This window comes from Egretta garzetta, unplaced genomic scaffold, assembly GCF_000687185.1.
Source record: "Egretta garzetta isolate BGI_Z169 unplaced genomic scaffold, ASM68718v1 scaffold245, whole genome shotgun sequence".
NCBI classification, from domain to species: Eukaryota; Metazoa; Chordata; class Aves; order Pelecaniformes; family Ardeidae; genus Egretta; species Egretta garzetta.
This window is the reverse complement of record NW_009259721.1, coordinates 240566-260718: the sequence shown is the minus strand read 5'-3', so window position 1 is coordinate 260718 and position 20153 is coordinate 240566. Positions and strand designations below refer to the sequence as shown.

At 47.0% G+C, this 20153-nt stretch overlaps 2 protein-coding genes across 6 annotated transcripts in view; both read right to left on the bottom strand.

Moving 5' to 3' along the window:
- LOC104126807 (AMP deaminase 1) overlaps positions 1-16793 on the bottom strand; it is a 39830-nt gene extending 23037 nt beyond the window's left edge. For all 5 annotated transcript variants that reach the window (XM_035894886.1, XM_035894887.1, XM_035894888.1 and 2 more), the window contains exons 1-14: positions 16706-16793; positions 6350-6524; positions 5680-5845; positions 4402-4564; positions 3976-4195; positions 3419-3548; positions 2935-3129; positions 2568-2699; positions 2310-2473; positions 2051-2177; positions 1434-1597; positions 951-1071; positions 304-477; positions 55-168 (exon numbers count right to left, since the gene is read on the bottom strand). In XM_035894886.1, coding sequence (XP_035750779.1) covers positions 55-168; positions 304-477; positions 951-1071; positions 1434-1597; positions 2051-2177; positions 2310-2473; positions 2568-2699; positions 2935-3129; positions 3419-3548; positions 3976-4195; positions 4402-4564; positions 5680-5845; positions 6350-6524; positions 16706-16778 — 2118 coding nt within the window. In that variant the 5' untranslated portion in view covers positions 16779-16793. The remainder of the gene's footprint in view (positions 1-54; positions 169-303; positions 478-950; positions 1072-1433; positions 1598-2050; positions 2178-2309; positions 2474-2567; positions 2700-2934; positions 3130-3418; positions 3549-3975; positions 4196-4401; positions 4565-5679; positions 5846-6349; positions 6525-16705) is intronic.
- Positions 16778-19581, bottom strand: NRAS (NRAS proto-oncogene, GTPase). Its single transcript, XM_009639382.2, has 4 exons — positions 19388-19581; positions 18759-18918; positions 17802-17925; positions 16778-17125 (listed from the first exon to the last, which is right to left on the bottom strand). The coding sequence occupies exons 1-3, from the start codon at positions 19477-19479 to the stop codon at positions 17806-17808; spliced, it is 372 nt and encodes a 123-aa protein (XP_009637677.2). The 5' UTR covers positions 19480-19581; the 3' UTR covers positions 16778-17125; positions 17802-17805.
- Positions 19582-20153: the final 572 nt, after the last annotated feature.

Sequence of the window (20153 nt, the reverse complement as noted above, 5' to 3'; positions counted from 1 at the left end):
GGCAGGGGCCGCTGCGGGCAGGGCCAAGCCCACCCTCCCCAGAGGGGCGCCTACCTGGTGGGACAGGCCGCACTGCAGGACGCTGTTTCTGGCAATTTCACACATGTCACAGGTGCTGAGCTTGAAGACCTGGGCGGCAATGGCGTACTCCTCCATCAGGGCATGCTGCTCCAAGGGCTGGCCCAGAGATGGCCCAGCACGCCGGGCCCTCTGCAAACGCCGCTGGCGTCCCCGAAAAATGAGGCCCACCCCAGTCCCAGCTCCAGTGGTCAGACAGCAGGAGGTGACGAGCTCACGCTGTACCTTGGTGTAGTGAAACTGCATGGGGTCATCTGTAGAAAGGGACACCATGAGGCCCTTCTGGTGGAAGTCAGGCAATGGATTCTTTGCATACTCCAGGAAGAGGCTGTTGTTGCTGAGTGGGGACATAGCAATGGGAATTTGGGCAAGGAAGTACAGATACTGCAACACCGGGCTCTGAAAGATGAGAAGAGTTGCCAGGTTAGGGATAAAGTTGCTGTGCCCGTCACCTCTCCAGCGTCACTCCTCAGATCAGCCTAGTGCCCCAGCCAGGAAACCTGGTGCACGGAGCTCACGTGTGCAAGAAAAGAGAGAGGCAAGCTAGCAGTCCTCCAGGGCCCACATGGAGCACGAGAGGCCAAATGAGTTCAAACCTGTCTGATTTCAGAACTCAGCTGGCTCCAATGATTACAGACGTATCCAGTGATAGGTCTGTGAGGCTGAACCCCTGAAGTCTGAATACAGTTCTCAGCTACATCCCCCAAAACACACCTGGACAAACCCAGAGAATCCTGTAACATCTGCCTGAAGCCTGGCTGTCTGTCAGTCTAAAGCAGAGGCACAATTAACTGTCAGCTACAGTGGAGGTCAGCTGTGAACATGTTCTCTTCCTCTGCCACGCCTGGCATGTGTGTGACTACTCCACTTACCTTCTTGAGGTTGAGACCATGGGAGATATTATCTGCTGTCATGAAGGCTGCAAGCAGATGTGTGATGGCCCCGGCTTCCCCACAGTGTGGACGGAAGAGGAACGTGTTCATACCACGCTGCCTAGGCACATGGAAGAAGGGACTCAGAGCAGGAAAGCAGCAGGGCATGCGATGCAAGATTCCCTGACTTCAGGTCCAGCTCTGCCCCTGCCTGCTTGACCTAGGAACGCATTCCTTGTTCTCTTTTCTCCTCTGTGCACACAATAGATGCACCTCTGCAATCCAAAGTTTTCACCCCAGTCCATCACACTTCCTGCCAAGGAGTGTTTGAATTGCTCGGACATGAAGCTCCAAACTACACCAGTGGCAGAGTAAGGAGGGCCCCACTTCTACACCAACAATCAAAGAGCTGAGACAACTCATGAGGCAGCCCCCCCTTCTGCCAGCCCATCGCAGGTCCCTTAGCAGTTCCTGGGTTCTCACCTGCGCAGGTTGTTAAGCACCAGGATGTTGGCATACATATAGTATACATAGTAGGTGTAGGATGGGTTCTTCTCAGAAGTCCACTGCTCTGGCTTTGGACTTTTAGTGCAGAACATGTGTCCGCTGTGCTTGGATTCATCATCCACGCTGTCGAAGCCAGTGATCTGCTTGGCAAGGCAACAAAAAAGCTGCATCTCAAAGCTCCCCACCTCATCATGCCCAGGGAGGCTGGCTCACCCTGCCCCACTTCTGCTTGCCATGGCCCAGCTGTCACCTGTCCCCTGGCCCCACCCAACAGCAGAGTTGGGGGCAAGGTTGCAGACCTTGCTCCTCACAAACCCCCAAGCTCTATCAAGGGCTAGAAATAAAGGTCACACCAAACCCCTTCTCCAGGAGGTGAGTGGGCAGCATTTCTCACAGCCCCACAGCAGCCAGCTGAGGGAATCTGACCCCTCCCAGCGCTTCTGGGCACCCTCCCACCTTTCCCAGAATGTGGCAGTAGGGCCACAAGCCCACTGATGACACCTTCCACGTCAGGGCCAATACCCCATTTCTTGTGCACAAACAGGAATGTGAGCGCTCAGCACACCCTGACAACATCATCGGGTAACACTCACATGGTGTAGAAAGACACTCAGCTCTTTGTGGGCTCGAGGATTGACCGTTGCCTCAAACACAGGAACAAAGATGTTTTCCAGCATCTTCCCAAAGTGTGGGAGGAAATTCTTAGACCTGAACACATCACTGTGGACAGAGACGGGGATTAGCTGCTAGCAGAGGAACAACATGGCCCACTGTCCCCACAACGCCTCAGGGTGAAAAATGAGGTACAGTACACTGTAAGGTACAGTGCTCTCTCAGACCCACAGCACATACTAAATCCTGGGTACTTGGATCATCCACTTCATGTTGGGGGAATACACCCGATGTCTGTTGAACCAGCTGGCTAGCTTGGGCCACTCCTCCGCTGATCGCCCATAGATTGAGAGGCGAGGCTCCGCGTGCTGGTACTTGGCATCCTCCAGATCAGAGCCAACCTCCTACAAACCAGAACAGAAGTTGCCTGGGGACCCTCCAGCCCCTGGGCACAGCAGCACCACAGCTTACCTGCTCTCTCCTCCCCTGCATTCTCACCTTGATGATGGTAGCAAAGTACTCGCCATCAATAGCATTCTCCGTCTTCAGGTAGAGGTCACGCAGCTCGCTGGCACCCACAGGGTTGTACTTGTCATTGAACTTGTCAAAGCGCTGAAACGTCTGCCGCCCCTGGAGTAGGGAGGATCAGGGGCAGACATTACACACACACACTGGGTCCAAGCATACCAGCTGAGCAGGGATGGATCCCAGCGAGCCAAAATGGGAAAGCCAGGAGCTGCTCCATCCTGCCACAAACACTAATATGCACAACATGTCACAGGCACACAGGGAGGGGAAAAGCCATGCCTGCAGGGGTGGATGAGTGACCCAAGAGTGGTCTTACAGTAATTGCCCTACCACTTACAGCATGGACATCCAGGGAATCCACTGTCAGGTCATAGGGGTGCAGATTGAGCTGCTGGAAAAGCTGTTTCAGGGTGAGCTGTTTGCCCTTGGCGTTGTAAACTACACGGTCAGCATCCACACAGTATGATTTCTTGATGAATCGCAGAAGATGCTTCTGGTTCATGCAGGCTGCAGCATGGATGTGCGTGTCCACCTGAGAAAACAGAGGGACAGCTATCTAGCTTCAAGTTGGGATGCTCAGGCACCACCACAGGGAGAGTAACAAACCCCTTAGGCGAGCCGAAGTTACGTGGGGAGCATGGCTCAGCCCAGCAGATGAACACAATAGGCCTAGGCCAAGAGCAGCCCAGTCAGCACCATCCCATTAGCAGGAACCATGTAGGTGCCACAGACCTTGAGTCTAATAGCCAGTTCTCAGGGAGGGGAAGGCACCAAGACAACTCGTCTTCAGAGTCACTAGGGCTGTAAGCCTTGCCGTTTACCTTCCGGCAGTTGTAGAAGTCCCGGTGGGGGTTGTTCTTCAGCTCTTTCATCTCCTCCATCTCATTTAGCATTTCATGCACTTGGAACTTGGATGAGAGGAACTTTAGGCGCCGATGAGCGTAGGTCTTACTAGTGAAAGCAAAGGGCAGAACAGTGACTGGGCTCCTTACCCCTCAACACAGGGGCATGGCCCATCAAACACAGGGATGCAGCTTCCACCTGAGGTGGAGGAGCTCATGCTGGTCTGGCCTGCTTCCCTAAGGTGCCTCTCCTGGCTCTACTACAGAGCTTTGAAGGAAAGCCTGGCCAGGTGTGAGCATACCTGCAGGGCATGTTTCCAATCCCCAAATGCTGACTTTGCTTAAGACCCCAATCAAGATGGCTGACAAGGGCCAAGGCCACTTTGGTAGCCAGCAGGCTGCAAGTATGTCATCAGCGGGTTCCTCCCTCGTCCCAAGAAGAGGAGGGAGCAACCCTGGCTCTACCCTGACCTCCTTCCGCCTACTGAGGCAGGACCTCTGCAGCTGCACCCAGCAGTGCTGGGTTATGCACTTACACAGGTCCCTGTGCAATCAGGGCCAAGAGGAAGTTCATGTCATCAACGAAGTGCTCAAGATTGGGGTAGGGCAGGTCCTTTGGCTCGTTTCTGCCAGCTGCTGCTTTGTCTCCATAGATGTAAACTACCCCATCCTTCATCTGAACGTGGTATCCCAGGTCCTCAGCAAGATTCCCAGTTTCAAAGGGATCCTCTCCATCCTTCACAGGTGGTGTGAACACTGGACCAAAAGGAGAATACTGTGAAGCACAGGCTGCCATGCTCCTCCACCCCAGGCAGAAAGCAGGGGCAGCCTGGCCGCTGTGACCCTGAAGAGGAGCCCTGGGCAAGCGACTCCCCTGTGGAGCACTTATGCAACCCTTTTCTGACTCCTGCCCACCCCATGCTGAAGCCAGAGAGGAAAACCCTCCAGGCGCTGAGATGTACCTGGGCCAGTGTCACTCGCTTGCCAGACCTCGCCTTCGATAGCACGCAGGTACTGAGATGGGGTCCTGGGGAACCTCTGCACAGACTGCTGCATGTATTTCTCCCGGATGCACAGGGCACGGTACAGGCCTTTGCAGACAACTTCAAAATCTTCAACTGTCACCTGCAAGAGGGCTGTTGCTGAATGCAACCACACAACGAACCTAGCTGCCTGAGAGAGACACTGGTGCGCCAAGATGTAAAGAGGACAATTTTGTTCGCAGCAAGGTACATACCTTATCATCCCCTCCCTCCCACCGCTCTGCCTGAGCAGGGCACAGAAGGGATGATAGGCAAGTCCTAGACATGGTAAAGGGAAGCCCCACATGCTAGAACCAGTGAATTCCAGCTGTCATCCCCTCTTACATTCCTCACTGCAAACTGTAGTTGGCACTGAAATGGAAGCCAGGCCTCGGCAAAACACTAAAAGCTATTTTTGGAGCCTAGGCTGAAACTGAAGCAGGACAACAACATACACTGACCCAACGTGTCAAGAATTTTTGATTTACTGCACAGACAAGTGTTTTCGGCAGTCAAGAGAGGTCTGACTGGAGCAGTGTGGAAGAATACCATGCAGCACTTGCACCTAGCCGCAGTCACAGTGGAAGGAATGTGCCTGTGCACGGAGGGACTTTCAGCTTCCCCTAAATGCTCCTCTACTATGCAACTCCAAGCCGAGCAACCTGTTCCAGCCCAGGAGAGAGCAACCTGCCAGCAGTATCTCAGAAGCACTGCAAATGTAATAGAAGGCTGCAGAGGAGGAGGAAGAGGAATTAGCGCAGGATGTGATCGCAGTCCAGGTCAAGTGGCTCTAGGTGATCCTGCTGGAGCAGGGGGGTTGAACCAGATGACCTCCAGAGATCCCTGCCAACCTCAACCATTCTGGGATTCTGTGACATGCATAGATCTCAGACAGCTAGAGCTGTGAGCAAGCAGGAGCAGGCTGCAATCAATGAGCATAGCCTACCCTGCCACGCATCCCGTGTCCCCCCCCCACCCTCTCTGGAGAATCCCATGGGAAGCATGCAGCACCCCACAGACTCCTGCTAAGAAATTCAGCTCCAGATCCTCCAGGAATGCAGCAGGGCACCACCAGATGCTCATGAGACTGGAAGACACAGACTATCCCCACTGCACCTGGTACAGACTCCTGTGACACTGGGCGCTACTGAGGGACGGGCAGGGGCTAGACAAGGTGGTAGTCAGCGTGGGGAAGGGGACAGCCATGCGAGTACCTACCCCAGAGGCATAATCCCCTGTGATCTGTACCCGCTGGAAGTCAGGCACAGTCTGGTACAGGGGGGAGGTAGAGATGACCTCATCAATAGTGGACAGTCTGGTTATAGACTTCTGAGCCACAGGGACTGCCAATGCAATTGTCTTCAGGCGGAGCAGGCGCTTCTTCCTGCCAGGGAAGAAAGCCTCAGGCCAACAATCCTGACTCCATGGCCACAGGCAGGTGCAGGGTCAGGGGCACTTACCACAGCCATGTTCCAACCGTGCACCACATGAATCATCTAACTGGTGCTTTCTGAGCACCTTAAACACACACGGCCAAGAGTAGAGGCCACAGCACACAAAGTCGGCACAGACTTTCAAGCATGGTCTTTGGACGTCACACCTTTCCAGAGAAAGGTCTCCAGGTCTCCTTCTCCAACAGCTCTGTGGCCATTGCTGTGCTGACACCCCGGGAACAGTCCAAGGGTGTCTTTCTGTCCAACAGCAGGAACAGTTGGAGAGGAAACCCTGAAATACCTAACAGATGCCCTGGAACTGCCAAGGATTTATTCCATTGGTGTGGTAAGCTGTTTCCACAGACCTTATGTTCCCCCTGCTTTCTTCCAGCTCTGGCTGGGGATTTGCAGACAATGGTCCTCTCCTTTCCCCAACTGCCCTGGTTGCTGCTCACCGCTTTTCTGCTGTGACAGACTTCTCCTGAAGCATCATGTGCGCTCTCATTTCCTGGCGTGAGATGGGGCAGACCTCTTCTACATCAAACGGAGAGATCTCTTGCCTGATCTCCTCGTCTTTCACCTCAGAGGCAAAGACCTTTTCTGCGAAGGAGCGCATTGCCTCATCCATCTCTGCAAGGAGAAGGAGCAGAGTGCAGGGTCACACAGGCATCTGGTTCCCAGCCACCCTAACAGGCAGGTGCCCCTTGCAGTCAGCTTAATGCTCAGCCATCATTTCCTTAGGACACCTGCACCTCCATGCTGCCTGGAAGACTCTGAGCAACCTCCAAAATTTACAACAAGCATACAGAGTCTGGGCCGCACATAGTGGGCTGGAGACATACCTAGATACCCCCAGCACACCAGAAAAGGTCGTACAACCCGCAGCCCAAGAGTAGTGCCAAAAGGCCCAGAAAGAAGCAAGCCCTTGGGAAGGGCACTTACGAGAGCATGCGCTGGGGGAAAGAGGGGAAGACTGGCAGAGCCCTTGCAGCTCTAGGAAGCCCAAGACCCATAAGGCATCCAGCCAGGACAAAGACAGAGGTACAGATGGACAGAGCTGGCAGCCCAAGCACTTAGTTCCTGCCATCACAGTGCAGCTGAACAGCTCCTAGCTAGGGAACCATTGTGTGGACTAGACCCCTCTCAGCCCATCATGTGCAGCATGCTGCAAAGATGCCAGTTAATATGGCCCTACAAAAGTCGCCATTCACACAAGGTTGGCTGGAGCCTTATGACGTAGGAGAAAGAAGGTGCCAACAAGATTCCATAAAACAAGAACCCAAGGGCTCTTCTGGCAACATCTCCCAGGGGCGCATATTTGCATAGCAGCATATGGACACTAATCAAGCACGTTTTGCCAGCAGTTGGCAGCTCAGCATGAAGCGTAGTGAGGATTGATGCTGAAAGATGGACCACACCAGTGACGTGTCAGATAGGACACAGTCAGCAGATGAGGACCAAAGCAGAAAGGACTGGCATGCATGACAGCAGCGTGCCAGATCTTCAAGAGGTTTTCAGTAACGAACCGAGCGATTTTTTTTCCCACAGGGTGTTGCAGGGATCAAAACAGTTTATCCCTGTAGCCCTGAATCTGCAGTTCCAAGGTCCTCGCTGTGGGTTAGTGGGGGGGGGGCATAACACAGGGGCTTCCTTTCCCTGCTATTACACAGTGAGGCAAAAGGCCTTGTGCTGAGCTACAAACACATGGGAAAATTCTGGCACTAAATCCACTTCTCAGCAGTGCAATGTCACAAAAACAGAATTTCAGTAACAGAAGTTGCTTGCTGTTTTAAAGCTGCTGTATCATCAATGGGCTCCAACATGCTGCTTAGAAAACAAAATGCATTTTTCTGCATTATCTCATTATTGCCCGCTGTTAGGGACTGTGGGATGACAGATGTCTCAGCAAGAAATGTTTTCTGCTGGCACATGAGGCCTCAGCAAACATGAGGGCACCATGCGGTGGGCTTCGACCTAAACAAAGGAGATGAAGCATTGGATCTGTCCCGTCATGGATCAAATCCACTAGGAGCAGGATGCATTCAAAAGAAGTTACTTTAGTTTGGATCTCTGTTAAAAAAAAAAAAGAAAACGAAAAAAGGAAAAAAAACCACACCAAGCCCAAAAAACCAACAAAAGTATGAATAGGTGCGAGGGAAATGTTTCACTTGTTGCCACAGAGGGAAGAACTTCACTAAAAAAAGTTTATCTCCTAAGCAGGAGCTCAGGGATGCTAGGACAATATTTAGCAAGTAGCAGCTTCATAGATCAACAGCCCACAAAGCTGGAACCACCCCATGAAACAGTGAGGGGCACAGCTGGCACTGCTGAGAAAGAGCATCTTCGCGAACTGCTGAAAGATCACCATGATCATGTAACTGCTGTCGCTGCCAATGATCATGTCTAGGCAGTAACATAGCCGAGCATATAAAAAGCCTAGCAATACTCACGTTTGTCTTCTGCTGTTTGAGATAAAACAGAAACAAAAACAGATGTGATCAGCCCTCCAAAATCTACGCTTTTTCGCCTAATCATCACATCAGCGATTAAAGAGGGATTAGTAAAGTACAAGTTTAGCCAAAGCCTTCCATTTACAAAAGAATGAACAGTACTTGTCACTTTGTACAATATAAAGATGCAAGTTCAGTGTTGACTGTTCCACAAGACAACTTTGGTGGTGTGTGCATAAGTGAACCACACTGCAGATGCCATCCAACCTGCGGCTCTTTGGCAGAGCTTCTGCCTTACAGCAGTCTCTGGGTTTCCTTGTGGCTGTCCAAGGAGAACAGCATTTTCTAGAACCTAGATCACCTCAGTCAACACTACAAGCAACTAGTTATCGAGTAAGACTGAGCTGTCTTGGAAGGTCTCTTGCTACACCTGTGTCCAGGCACAGGGATGCAGAAGAGCATGGAACAACTTAAAGAGGGCAGAACGGCATTCTCCTGCCTGAACAAGAAAGCAAATATTTTAGTGACTTGGAGCACCGTGGCTGCTTGGCTATTTTCTGTCCATGACTCGCCGTTCTTTGTGAAGATCAGGATGGATGGTCATTTCAAAGATGCCAAGTTTCATCCTCCTGCTGCCTATGGTCACATCTCCACTTACTCACTAACAGGATCAGACATCTGAGACGCTGCAGTTCCACAGATCACTACCGGTCATGCCGTGTGGCATAAACATGTTGGGGGTGCAGTGCATGCCCTTTCCATCTGACTCGGAAAATTCAGGCTGGAGCTCTGGCATCACAAGTCACCAGGTGCTGACTTCCCAAAGTCCAGCCTGCAGAACATACTTGCCTGGCATTTGAACTCCATGTATTCATTTGCAAACTAAGCTTCCCAGAAATGCCTAGTTTGACCTTTCATCTCTTTAGTGGATGAAAATTACACTCATGAAGGTCAGTGAACTCCCACTGATGTTGCAGGGCCAGGCTTTAACATGAGCTTCACGTACTAGGACAGTGTCTATCACACCACGCAGCACTGCAATTCTAAACGTGCTCTTATCAGAACTGTTTGGTGCCGATATTCTTCGGGGCTCTGTAGTGACAGTCACATGTCCCTCTGTACTGTTCTGCAAAGCCTGGCTGGCCCTGCTCCTGCTGCCCAGCTTGTGTTCCCCATCCCCTCGGGACTGCAGCACCCCAAATCTCAGCTTAGCCAGGTTGACCAGAGACTCCTGAAATCCCTCTGGCCCCTTCCACAGTGATTTAATGGTATCACCACAGGATACATTACACTGCAGGAGGGACAATATTTCTCTTCAGTATGAGCAGAGCAAGGTTTAAACAATAATGCTATTTCTTTGCTGCGCTATCCAAAAATCTCTCCAAACAGAAGAAAAATGCTCAAAGCCCCCAGTGAGGTCCCCGGACTGCAAAGATACCACACCATCAAAAGCTCAGAGGCTGCAGGCTAACAAGGCTGCCCTGTGGCTCCTCGACTCACTACCTGCTTTCAGACCTACCTGGAATCCTCACCCGTGACATCTTTGCAGCAAGTCTGCAGAGCCTCAAGTAACAGCCTACTGTAACAGAGCTCAAGTGGCTGACTGACTGCACAACAGCCTAACACTAATTTTACTGCTTTCCCTTCCCTGTAATTAGAGACTCTCGCTCTAAAAGGAGAACAGAGGTCAACCAGAAGACTATTTAAAGTGCGACCACAAGCACTTGCACTGAAACAGGTGAAACCAGGGCTCAAATTTAGCTTTTTTTTTTAGTTAGGCTTTCATTTTACATTTAGCAGAGTTTCACCTGTTGTCTGGCCCAATTGCTACTTCCCAGGACAGTTGCACCTTTCTAAAGCGGACTGCGGACGTCAGTCTCTTAGGAGAGACTGAAACTGCTGTCTTCTGTGCTGAATCAGTGGTTTAAAGGAAAAACCCCCAGGGCACGGGGCTGATGTCTTCATCAGAACAGGAGCTGTGGGTAGTTAGAAATGATGCGCTCTCACCAACCAGCGTGCTGTTCAGAGAAGGCTTTTCCTGAGAGGGGGGTCTACTTGAAAGACAGGATTTTAGCAACAGGAGTTGCACAGATGTCCTCGCATCTTCCCAGGTGAATCAAACAAGCAAATAAACAAACAGAAGGAAAGTGCAAGGAGCTATATATTGTTTCTGAGCTTTTCAGGAACTGCCTTTATAAAACTATGCATCGTAACTGTAAGGTGATATTCAGTTCTGTACGTGGCGAGCCATAACCAAGGCATATCCTACAGAGACAAGCACTTGCTACAATCCAAGGTGCAGCAAGAAACTCCTCCCTTAAGCTACACACTGGTGGCTTGGATCTGGCGGAGCAGGGTATCAGTTTGGGAAGCACCTCTCAGCTTGTTTTAAGGAGATTCTTTCTAGCATACAGGCATTGAGGGCTGCACCCAGTCCTTCAGAGTCTCCTCAAACCTGTTTGAAAACAGCTCCTGTCTGAAGAAAATGGCCAGGATTCGTAGTGCCCTGCATGGTGCCAGGGTAACTCTGAGCTCCTGACTCAGCTTCCTGGCGGGAAGCGGTCAGCCTAAACAGGTCAGAAGGATACAATAGTTTTGATTTGAAACAGAGTCTTTTCCTGTTTGTTTATACTTCACTTCTTGATGGAGATGAAAAACTGCACTGAAGTCAGGACAAGTCAAGCAAAGCATTCAGGCGACAGCACAGTCTCGCTGCTGATTTAAAAGGTTACTCTGGTCATAACATTGAAGGGAACAGAAAAACCAGCGCCCCTGGAAAAGACAACATTGTTTGGAATTATATGTGCACGTAAGGGCTTCCCGTGCTGTATTTTGTAGAAACAGCTATGAAACGGCCTTGTCCCAGAAGGCGGCTGGAATAAGTGAAAGATTTATTTGCGTAAGATACAGAGCTAGAAATAACAAGTCATAGATTTTGTCCATAGGTGCACGGGAAGCTTGTGGCACAACCAGTCAGTGAAGTCAGATGAGCTGGGACCTGGTGCAGCATCTCTAGTCGAGAGAATTTCCAGGGCATCCAGTAACTTGCTGAAAGGAAGAAATTTTTTACAATGAGAGTGGTAAAACACTGGAACAGGTTGCCCAGAGAGGTAGTGGAGGCCCCATCCCTGGAAACATTCAAGGCCAGGTTGGATGGGGCTCTGAGCAATCTGATCTAGTTAGCAGTGTCCCTGCTCACTGCAGGGGGGTTGGACTAGATGACCACTAGTGGTCCCTTCCAACCCTAAACATTCTATGATTCTATGATTCTATTGCTATTTGATGTACACAACTTCAAAACATGCTGGGTTACAATTAAGAAATTCTCCAGAATTCACGGAGTTTTAGCCTCACTTCCCAGATGTTCCCCAAGAATATAAACTGATTTTCCTGTGCACATGGGGAAGTGCAGCCAATAGGGCAAAGCTGGGATGCTGTTACAATCCTGACCTCCAATACCTGGTCTCCTCTCTCATTCTGATGGTTGTCTTCAGTTTCTGAATTATTCTTGTTCTTACTCATTCCCAAGTTTGGGAGATCCCATACCACATTACTGTTAAACTATTTCATTTAAGGTCAATAAAAACTGGCTCCTGCTTGTTTGCTCTCTCACAGGGACTATATCTGCCCTAACCTTTCTATCAAGATCTTGGGATTCATATCTGAAACCAAAAATAACCTTTAGGGTGCGGAGGTCATCTTCCTCAAGAGGTCTCTTGATCCCCTAGCTTTTTAAATCACAGGGTCAATGCAGTTGGGTTCATGGTAGAAATACGAGTAAAGCTTGGGTATGCTGTGCTAAAGTTAGATCTACAGCCTCTTTAAACTGAAGTACTGAATACAAACAAGCCATTTTCCTGCTCTCTTTCAGCTGGAAAGCAAGGGATTCACAGACAGAGGCTTCAGAGTGGCTCTAAAACCTCACACTTCTATCTCTGAGCTGCCTTCATTCCACCCAGGTCTAGTCAAAGGAAGATGGCCAAACAAGTCAGAATTTTGGCAGCTTAGAGTATTTAGCAGGTTCTTGCTTTAGTGCACCTAGTGGAGCAGCCACACCACAGGGATAGCTGGACAAATAGAAGCCATGGGGCAAGATTTACTAGAAAATGGTTTCAAGTCCTGAAGAAAAGTATTAAGAGGGGGGTAACGAGGAAATTCCCAGGGGCGCTCCTTGATGTGCTGTGCCTTTGACCAGCAGCACCTGGCACTAAGAGCCTCAACAAGTTCCTCTCTCCCCACATTGCTCCGTCATTCCTTACACAGAATCCTCTAGCGCTGTTCAAACCTGCCTATGTTCCAGTATGCAACAGAAGTCAGTAAATCGTTAAAGTGTGAACTCGTTTGTAGACACAGATTGTTACAGATAACCATCATATTGGAGGAAAGCTTTCCTAATAAGCCAAGAAAACCCCTGCTTTTAAGCACCCATCTGTACTCATATTCTACATCTCTCCTTTTGGAACAGGCAGTGACTACTGCAGCTACACAGTGCAAGGAGTTTTATACCTGTGACTAGGAGTCTATTCTAAAGTTCCTTGCACAGAAAACAGCTTGGACTCCGAGTTCCAGTAGGCTGACACAACGTCTTAGGAGAAACACACTTAAAGCACGCCTTCTGTGTGTTCAACACAATTTGCTTATTGCAGGAGGAAAGCCAACAGGGAAGTATTTTAGAAGACCGAATTAAGCAACTTAAAAGCCTAACTGAGAGCATGATTTGGACACAGCAGTAACTTTTTAGCTGATTCCACTCTCGGAGCACCAAGTAAAGAAAATCCCTCTTTTTTTGACTTAGCAAGCATCCTTTCCAAGGGCAAAGTCAGCAAAAATGTTACGAGGGACCCCACTGCAAATACAGAGACTCAACACTAACCCAGGATGTGTGACACAGCACAGACTGGTGAATTCACTAGAACTGGACTCTGGAACGAGCCCTGCAGTACGTCTCAAAGCCACTCCCACTGCTTATTTGTGCTATAGGGAACATATAGGACACAGCTGTTCATGCCACATTACAGACGTGACCATCTGAGTGGACCTAGATCCCACAGAGAAAGCAGACAGCATTGTTAGAAGCTTCCTGCAAGCCAATTGTGGACACAGTGCCCAGATCACTACCACGAAAGAAACAACCAAAGAATGAAAAGTTTATTCTTTAAAAAAATTATTTAAGAAGCAAAATAATTTACTTCAATTCCAACCAAAAGAGATGAGTTATTGAAAGCAAATAATTATACAAAGTAACAACAAATTAGCCCTTGGATAAAAAGTCCAGATCCCAACAGTTATCTACCATCCTGGAGGTTATACACAGTCACTCAAGGCTCTGGGATTAAAGGAGGACCACATACAGGATCAGAATGTAATTCAAACTTCCACTACTCTCCTTCCCCCCAAAGGCCTGAAGTTGCTTGAAATCCAATTCTAAGTCACTGAACTGTACTAAAAATTATGGCAGCTTAAGCATTATGGTTATGATCCAAAGTCCTGCTGACGACAGCAAGAACAAAATCTGAGCACTATTGTTTGAAGAAGACCCTGGAGTGGGAACACTAACAGTAACAAGCCACCAAGTTACGCTATCTCATTAAACAGCTGACAATAAGAGAAACATTTATTTCAGTTATTGGCACTTGTAATTTTTGAACAAGAGCTTTACCCTTTTTTAATATCTTACCTCCGAGTTGTTTATACCTGTCCTTCCCAGTCAGAATAATAAAAGTTAGCTTGGCACTAACATGGTGTTGTGCTGTTAGTTCTAAATAACATTTGGAGTAAATCTACAGAAATACCTTTCCCAGGGGCCTGTCTTGTGCAAAAACTTCTGTGCTTATCTTCTAAATAATTTCCCCAAAACTTCCTTGGGTTTTGTCCTTCACAATTCTCTCTCAGTTGCCACCAAAATCAGGGTTCTCTTACATAGACAGCTGGAAACAAGGTACAACCATTTACCTCGTATTCTTGACAAGTACAACACTGATTTTGTATCACTTGCTAGATCTGAACCTCAAATAACGCAGATGGGAGTACCACTTGTGTAGGTCAGCTCTGCAGCATCCCAAGAGCTGATGCATCCTCCTCTAAGGTTCCAAAGGTGAAATACATGTGCCCTGTCCTTACCAGGTCTTCTTCCCTTGTAAGAGTTTATATAGCCCAAGAGAAAGGGAACACCAAAGAGAGAAAGTAGATGCACTTGCCAGTTGCCATACGATTCTGAGAATTCACAACTTTTAGAGTTACAGCTAGTACATTTTTAATGACAATTGGGACATGCCATACAGTGTAGAGAATTATGATGAACCTCCATCCAAAAGAACTAATTTTCCATACTTGACCACACAACCTTCAAACATCAAATGGCAGCTGCAAAAGGTTTCCCATGGCCATGGGCAGCAGGCAGTCATGCTCTGAACTCTGCAATCTTAACTTTCCCAAATAATCAAAAACCATACATGGACCCAGCTGACAAGATCTCACCATTCAAACATATTGCAGACTCCACATTGCTGTCTTTCCAAAATGCTGAGTCTATGTGACCAGATGTGTATCCCAAAAGCTATCTTTTTCCATGTGTAATTTTATTCAGCAGACAACAGTGTCACACATCTCTTTAGAAGCCAACAGTCATCTCCTGCCACAGTTTTTAAAGAATGCTTCCACAAATGACTTCTCTTGTTGCACCACATAAAAGAAAACCACTGTTCGCTGATTACAGACATGGCAGCTTGCAGTGATGGTAATTCTGTCACGTTTAACTTGCAGGCATGAGATCATCTTCAAACGAACTCAACTTGAGTCACAGCCAATGCTATCCATAATGCTGCCCACCACTGTGTATGTGTTGCTGGAAAATAACGTTTTAAATAAAAATATTGTATTTTTAATTCTTATCAGTGCCACATCAGTCAAGGGTGAAATAAATTCCAAAAAGTACTTATAAGGATTATCACGGATAAAGAAAACATGATGCAGACTGATCCTCTTCATTCCAGGAAGAGAATTAAGAATGTAAGTAATGAAGGAAGCAATATTAAAAGGAACAATTTCTTCTCTCTGTATTTACTGATTACTGATTTCTGATTTCCATTTGAAATTGAGAACTCCAAACTAAGATGCATGAATCTGACACCAACAAACTGAAATCAAGCCTCTTGCAGTTTCTCCACTCACACTGGTTTGGCCAACTGACTGAACGCTCCCTCTGTTGGCTGAAGGCTCATTACTCTTCCATCAGACAGTAACTGGGAATTCAGCTTCGCTGTGGGATACACTGTACGACCACACAGAACAGAATCCAGTATCAGCAGCACAAGAACTAAGGAAGGACGTGGTATTCCAAAGAACACTGGTAGGTTTTGCAACAGTGACCACACTTGTATGTCCCAATTATATGAGGTGACAATGTTTTGTTCTAGGAAAAACTTGCACAGCTTATGCAGTAATTGTCATATATCGAGGCTGTTAGAACAAGCCCAGAATTCCCATCAGTACATCATACACCTTCTGCGTAGTCATCACTGAACTCACTTCCTTCCTCATTTTGCAAGGATGCTGCAATCAGAAGCTAGCTCCGTTTTACGTTATAGCTCATTGCCTTCTCCCCTCAGTCTGGACACACCAAGTCCGTGACAACCACTGCCCCAAATCCAGTCAACCTGAAATCACGCACTCCTTCCCTGACAAGGAGACTCTCCAATGACATTTTACAGGGAGACATTTTGAAGAGACTATGTTTACAGTGTGGTGGTAAGAAAGTAATTCAGAACAAAATAATTTGCAAGTTACAGACAGAGCTGAGTAACAGCTGTCCAAACTAACCAACCTCCAGTTATTAGATTAACTATTGAGAAGCTGCCCATAAATGTTGGCAGTTAATGTTAAAAATGAACAGCTGACTAATTTGGTCCAACTTGGAAGAGATCCGAATGCTTCAGAAAAACAACAATAGAATATAAACATTTCCACCTACAAAGAAAGTAAAAAACAGATGCAGTACGTCCCTCTCCCTAGTTCAAGAGTCTTACGAGTGCCTGCTGGATCTTCCAGCCTACAAATTCCTGGTCTAGTATCCTGCCAGGCAAAGAGATCAGCCACAGAAGACTTGCCTGCTTAAGACAATGAGCTCCCAAGAAATTCCAGTCCTTGGGGTCTTCCTCAACCCAAGGGAACAGGGGACAACTTCAAATCTTCTTAGCAAGCAGGCACTTAAGTTAGGAAAGAGATCTCCTTTTTACTACAGAAAATGAAGGATCAGTTAAGTGGCACTCCTGGCGCAAAGGAGATGCTGCAAATATGCTGCACGAGTGCACAGAGAGCAGATACCAGGAGCATTCATGGTGGCAAAACCATTTCTGACGTTACCTGCCAAGCAACGATTAGTGCCACTCCTCTGATAGCACTGCAAATCAGAATCCAATAGAAAGGGGACAAACATCACTTCTAGCTTTTACTCTAGAGGTAAAGTGTCATCTTTTTCACAGTATTTAGTCTCTAAAGTTCACTTTCCTTGTGACTGGTTTTCTTCTTGAACAAACCCAGGTAACACAGTGAGAAAAGAATCCCAGTACATCAAGAGACATGACTGCTCCGTTAGCTGAGCAGGGAGGTAGACGCCATAGATGTTCTCTTCAGATGGAGCACAGAAAAGGATCTTGTGCTAATTAACTGGTACCAAGATTCTGGTCACTGGCACCAAAATACTGCAGGGCATCAGCATGAGACGCAATACAGTAGCATCGAGACTCGTCCAGCAGCCACATCTGAACCACGTATTCTTGGCATCTGGAACAGAAAGGCATCTCTAATTAGCTGCTGTCCAACTTTGATGGATGTGCAGTGCCACAATGTAGTACAAGTCCTGAACTGGTCTACCTGTTCTCACAGTAATGAGCAGTATCTTTTAGGGAACTGTTGGAAAGAATTTCACTCAGCTAGGGAACTCACAGATTTCATTACTTGCATTATTTTATTTGGTTAATCTTCGAACAGCGCATATTCCAGAGGAACAGAGCTCAAGATAAGCTGCGCAGAAACCAAACAATCATCAACAAATGGCGACTGCAGAATTGTGCACACTCCTCTTTCTAGTTCAGGTGCTTCTTGTGTACAAGACCGAAATTACACATTCTCCAAATAGTCAAAATGGTTTCCCAAAGGAAGGAGACACTGACAAGAACGATATAGAAAATAACACAGTTATCAGTTCAGTGGAAATCCACAGGTTAAAGCCAAAAGGTTGCGTGAATAGAATTTCCTTTTCTTAAGCTTTGCTTAGAGGGAAAAAAAAACACAACATTTTTGAGAAGCGATTAACTGTAGGATCTAAATCCTGGGTATCAACGGGTTGTGTAACAGGGAAAAATCCCACCTACAGCAACTAGTATTTCAAAGCCATGCTTATCAACAACTGAAAGACATACAGACAAGAAGCCAATGAAGGACTTAAATTACAGCTCACCTTATCACATCATAATGCAAGACAATCCCATACAGCCTTGATTCCCATCTTCATTGCTGTTGAGCTTTTTCATCCGGTACTGCCGGATCTCTCTCACCAGTGTGTAAAAAGCGTCTTCCACACCCTGAATGCAAATTATCCAGGTAAAGTATTTTCTTTCCTGAAGCTTTTGAGATCACTGTTCTTTCCATCACAGGATTCCTTACCATATTTGAAAGACATACTTCTACAGGATGAGTAGTAGCCAACTTATCCCACAGTTCATAAGAGAAAGAAACTAACACTTATATCCAGACCTCACCACTTACACTCTTAACTCTTCCTCTGAGGCAAACATCCAGGGTAACAGCCATCAAAAGAAACAAGGCAAACTGTAACTGTAGAGAGGTCCCATGCAGGAAACAAGCTACTTCTTGACTAATCAACTCAGGTTTAGAATTCTTAGAATTTTCTGGCTACTGCTTAATCATTGCACCTTTTCTCCTCCATTCCACACTGATCTAAGTAGAACGCAGGCTGACTGGGTAGAGCCACATATTCAACGCAATTCTGAAGCCAAAGTCTATTAGACCACCCTGGGGAATTCTTTCTGTAAACATACTCTTATGATTGGCCTTCATTAAGCAGCGAAGAAAACCAAACAGGTCTGGGGTGACTAACCGCACGGTCTGACCACTTCTCAGCAAGAGCAGATGAAGCTCTCTTCTTCTTACAAACGTGACCCAATTGAAAGAAAATCAATACAAGTCTGAAGTGATTTGTGTATTGACCTAGCCCAGTGATAAAAACAGAACTCCTTCAAGCTAAGAGCAAGCAGGGAAATCAAAAACTAAAAATTGCAAAGGGATTAAAAAATGCTTACTCTTGTAGATAAAAAAAAAAGTACACGGGAAAACACTGGACCATTCTGCATTGAGTATACAGGAAGTCGTCAGACCAAGAACGGAAGCATCTTACCTGTCTTGTTTTAGCAGATGTCTCTATGAAGGGGATTCCATAGCTTTTTGCCAATTCTTGAGCCTGTTTTGTGTCTACTGTTCTTGTGGGCAAATCACACTTATTCCCAACTAGCACCATTGGCACGTCATCTGAATCTTTCACTCTCTTGATCTGTTCTCTTCAAAAAGGCAAATAAAAAAAAAAATAATTAGGAACTATTTTCTAAATATAAAAGCTGGTTTAGTTCAGCATTCAAACAACCTTGTACCACAAAAAAAATGTATCAAAGCCGAGCAGGACGTCAGGGGTTCTAATCTACAGCAATATCTCCAATAACCTCATACACTCCATCTTCTAGTCCATCTATGACTCCACCCTGATGTGCATTTGCCTTCTTACCCATTTTCTTAGAGATCATGTTCTGTACGCTCTAAATATGATTTGATTAACACAACAAACCAGATAATTGTCCCTCTCTCAGGTGACTAATAATGTATAGACACAAAACACAGATAAGCTTGAAAAACTTTCTGAAAGAAGCGTGAGATTTAATATCTGCATATTATTTAGTCTTCACTGGGTTAATAGCAAATAGGTCTGATGCTGTTTCCGGCCTTCCCTCCCTGTGGAAAAGACCCAGATCATACCTGTAAAGGTTAATATCAGCAAATGATTTACTGTTGTTAATGGCAAAAACACAGAGGAATCCTTCCCCAGTTCTCATGTACTGATCACGCATGGCACTATACTCTTCCTGTCCTGCAGTGTCCAGAATGTCTAACAAGCACGTCTCTCCGTCGATAACAACCTGCTTTCTATACGAGTCCTGCAAAATACACAAGCGAGTTGTAGATTAGAGAGAACTATTGTACTTCTTTCCACCTCAAGCTAGAATATAAAAAGAAGAGTATGAATCAGAGGACCTTTCCTAGCCTCACCCCCACCCCCCCAAAAAAACGCTAGTACCTAAAACTGTCAGCATTTAAAATGTTCCTCTAAGCTGCCTCAGCCTTTCTTACAAAAAAGGAAAAACCTGTTCTTTGTAAGAAATTCTTCAATTGGTAGACAGAAAAAAAAAGTCATCAATACAACCCCTACAGTATCACGACTAGTCTCTACATAGATTGGCGGTGACTTTTTTCGTTGCCTGCCGACGCTCTGCTGTAGAAAGCAAGAAGCAGAACACGCAAGGGACCCCTGAAAGAGTTTTCCCAGAATTTCTTATTCTGTGAACTCTGCCCTCACATTTGCTTTTTTGCCTGCCGACGCTCTGCTGTAGAAAGCAAGAAGCAGAACACGCAAGGGACCCCTGAAAGAGTTTTCCCAGAATTTCTTATTCTGTGAACTCTGCCCTCACATTTGCTTTTTAAACGAATTAAAGGAAGCAAGCAAGCGAGAGCAGTGGCCTCCCGC

Bases quoted from the DNA above. Each gene is read 5' to 3' on its own strand.
- NRAS (XM_009639382.2), bottom strand. From the start codon at position 19,479: ATGCGTGATCAGTACATGAGAACTGGGGAAGGATTCCTCTGTGTTTTT. The intron at 18,919-19,387 runs GTATGATCTGGG...GCCTTTTTGAAG, and splicing joins GCTGATATTAACCTTTACAG to AGAACAGATCAAGAGAGTGA. The intron at 17,926-18,758 runs GTAAGATGCTTC...ATTTGCATTCAG, and splicing joins CATCTGCTAAAACAAGACAG to GGTGTGGAAGACGCTTTTTA.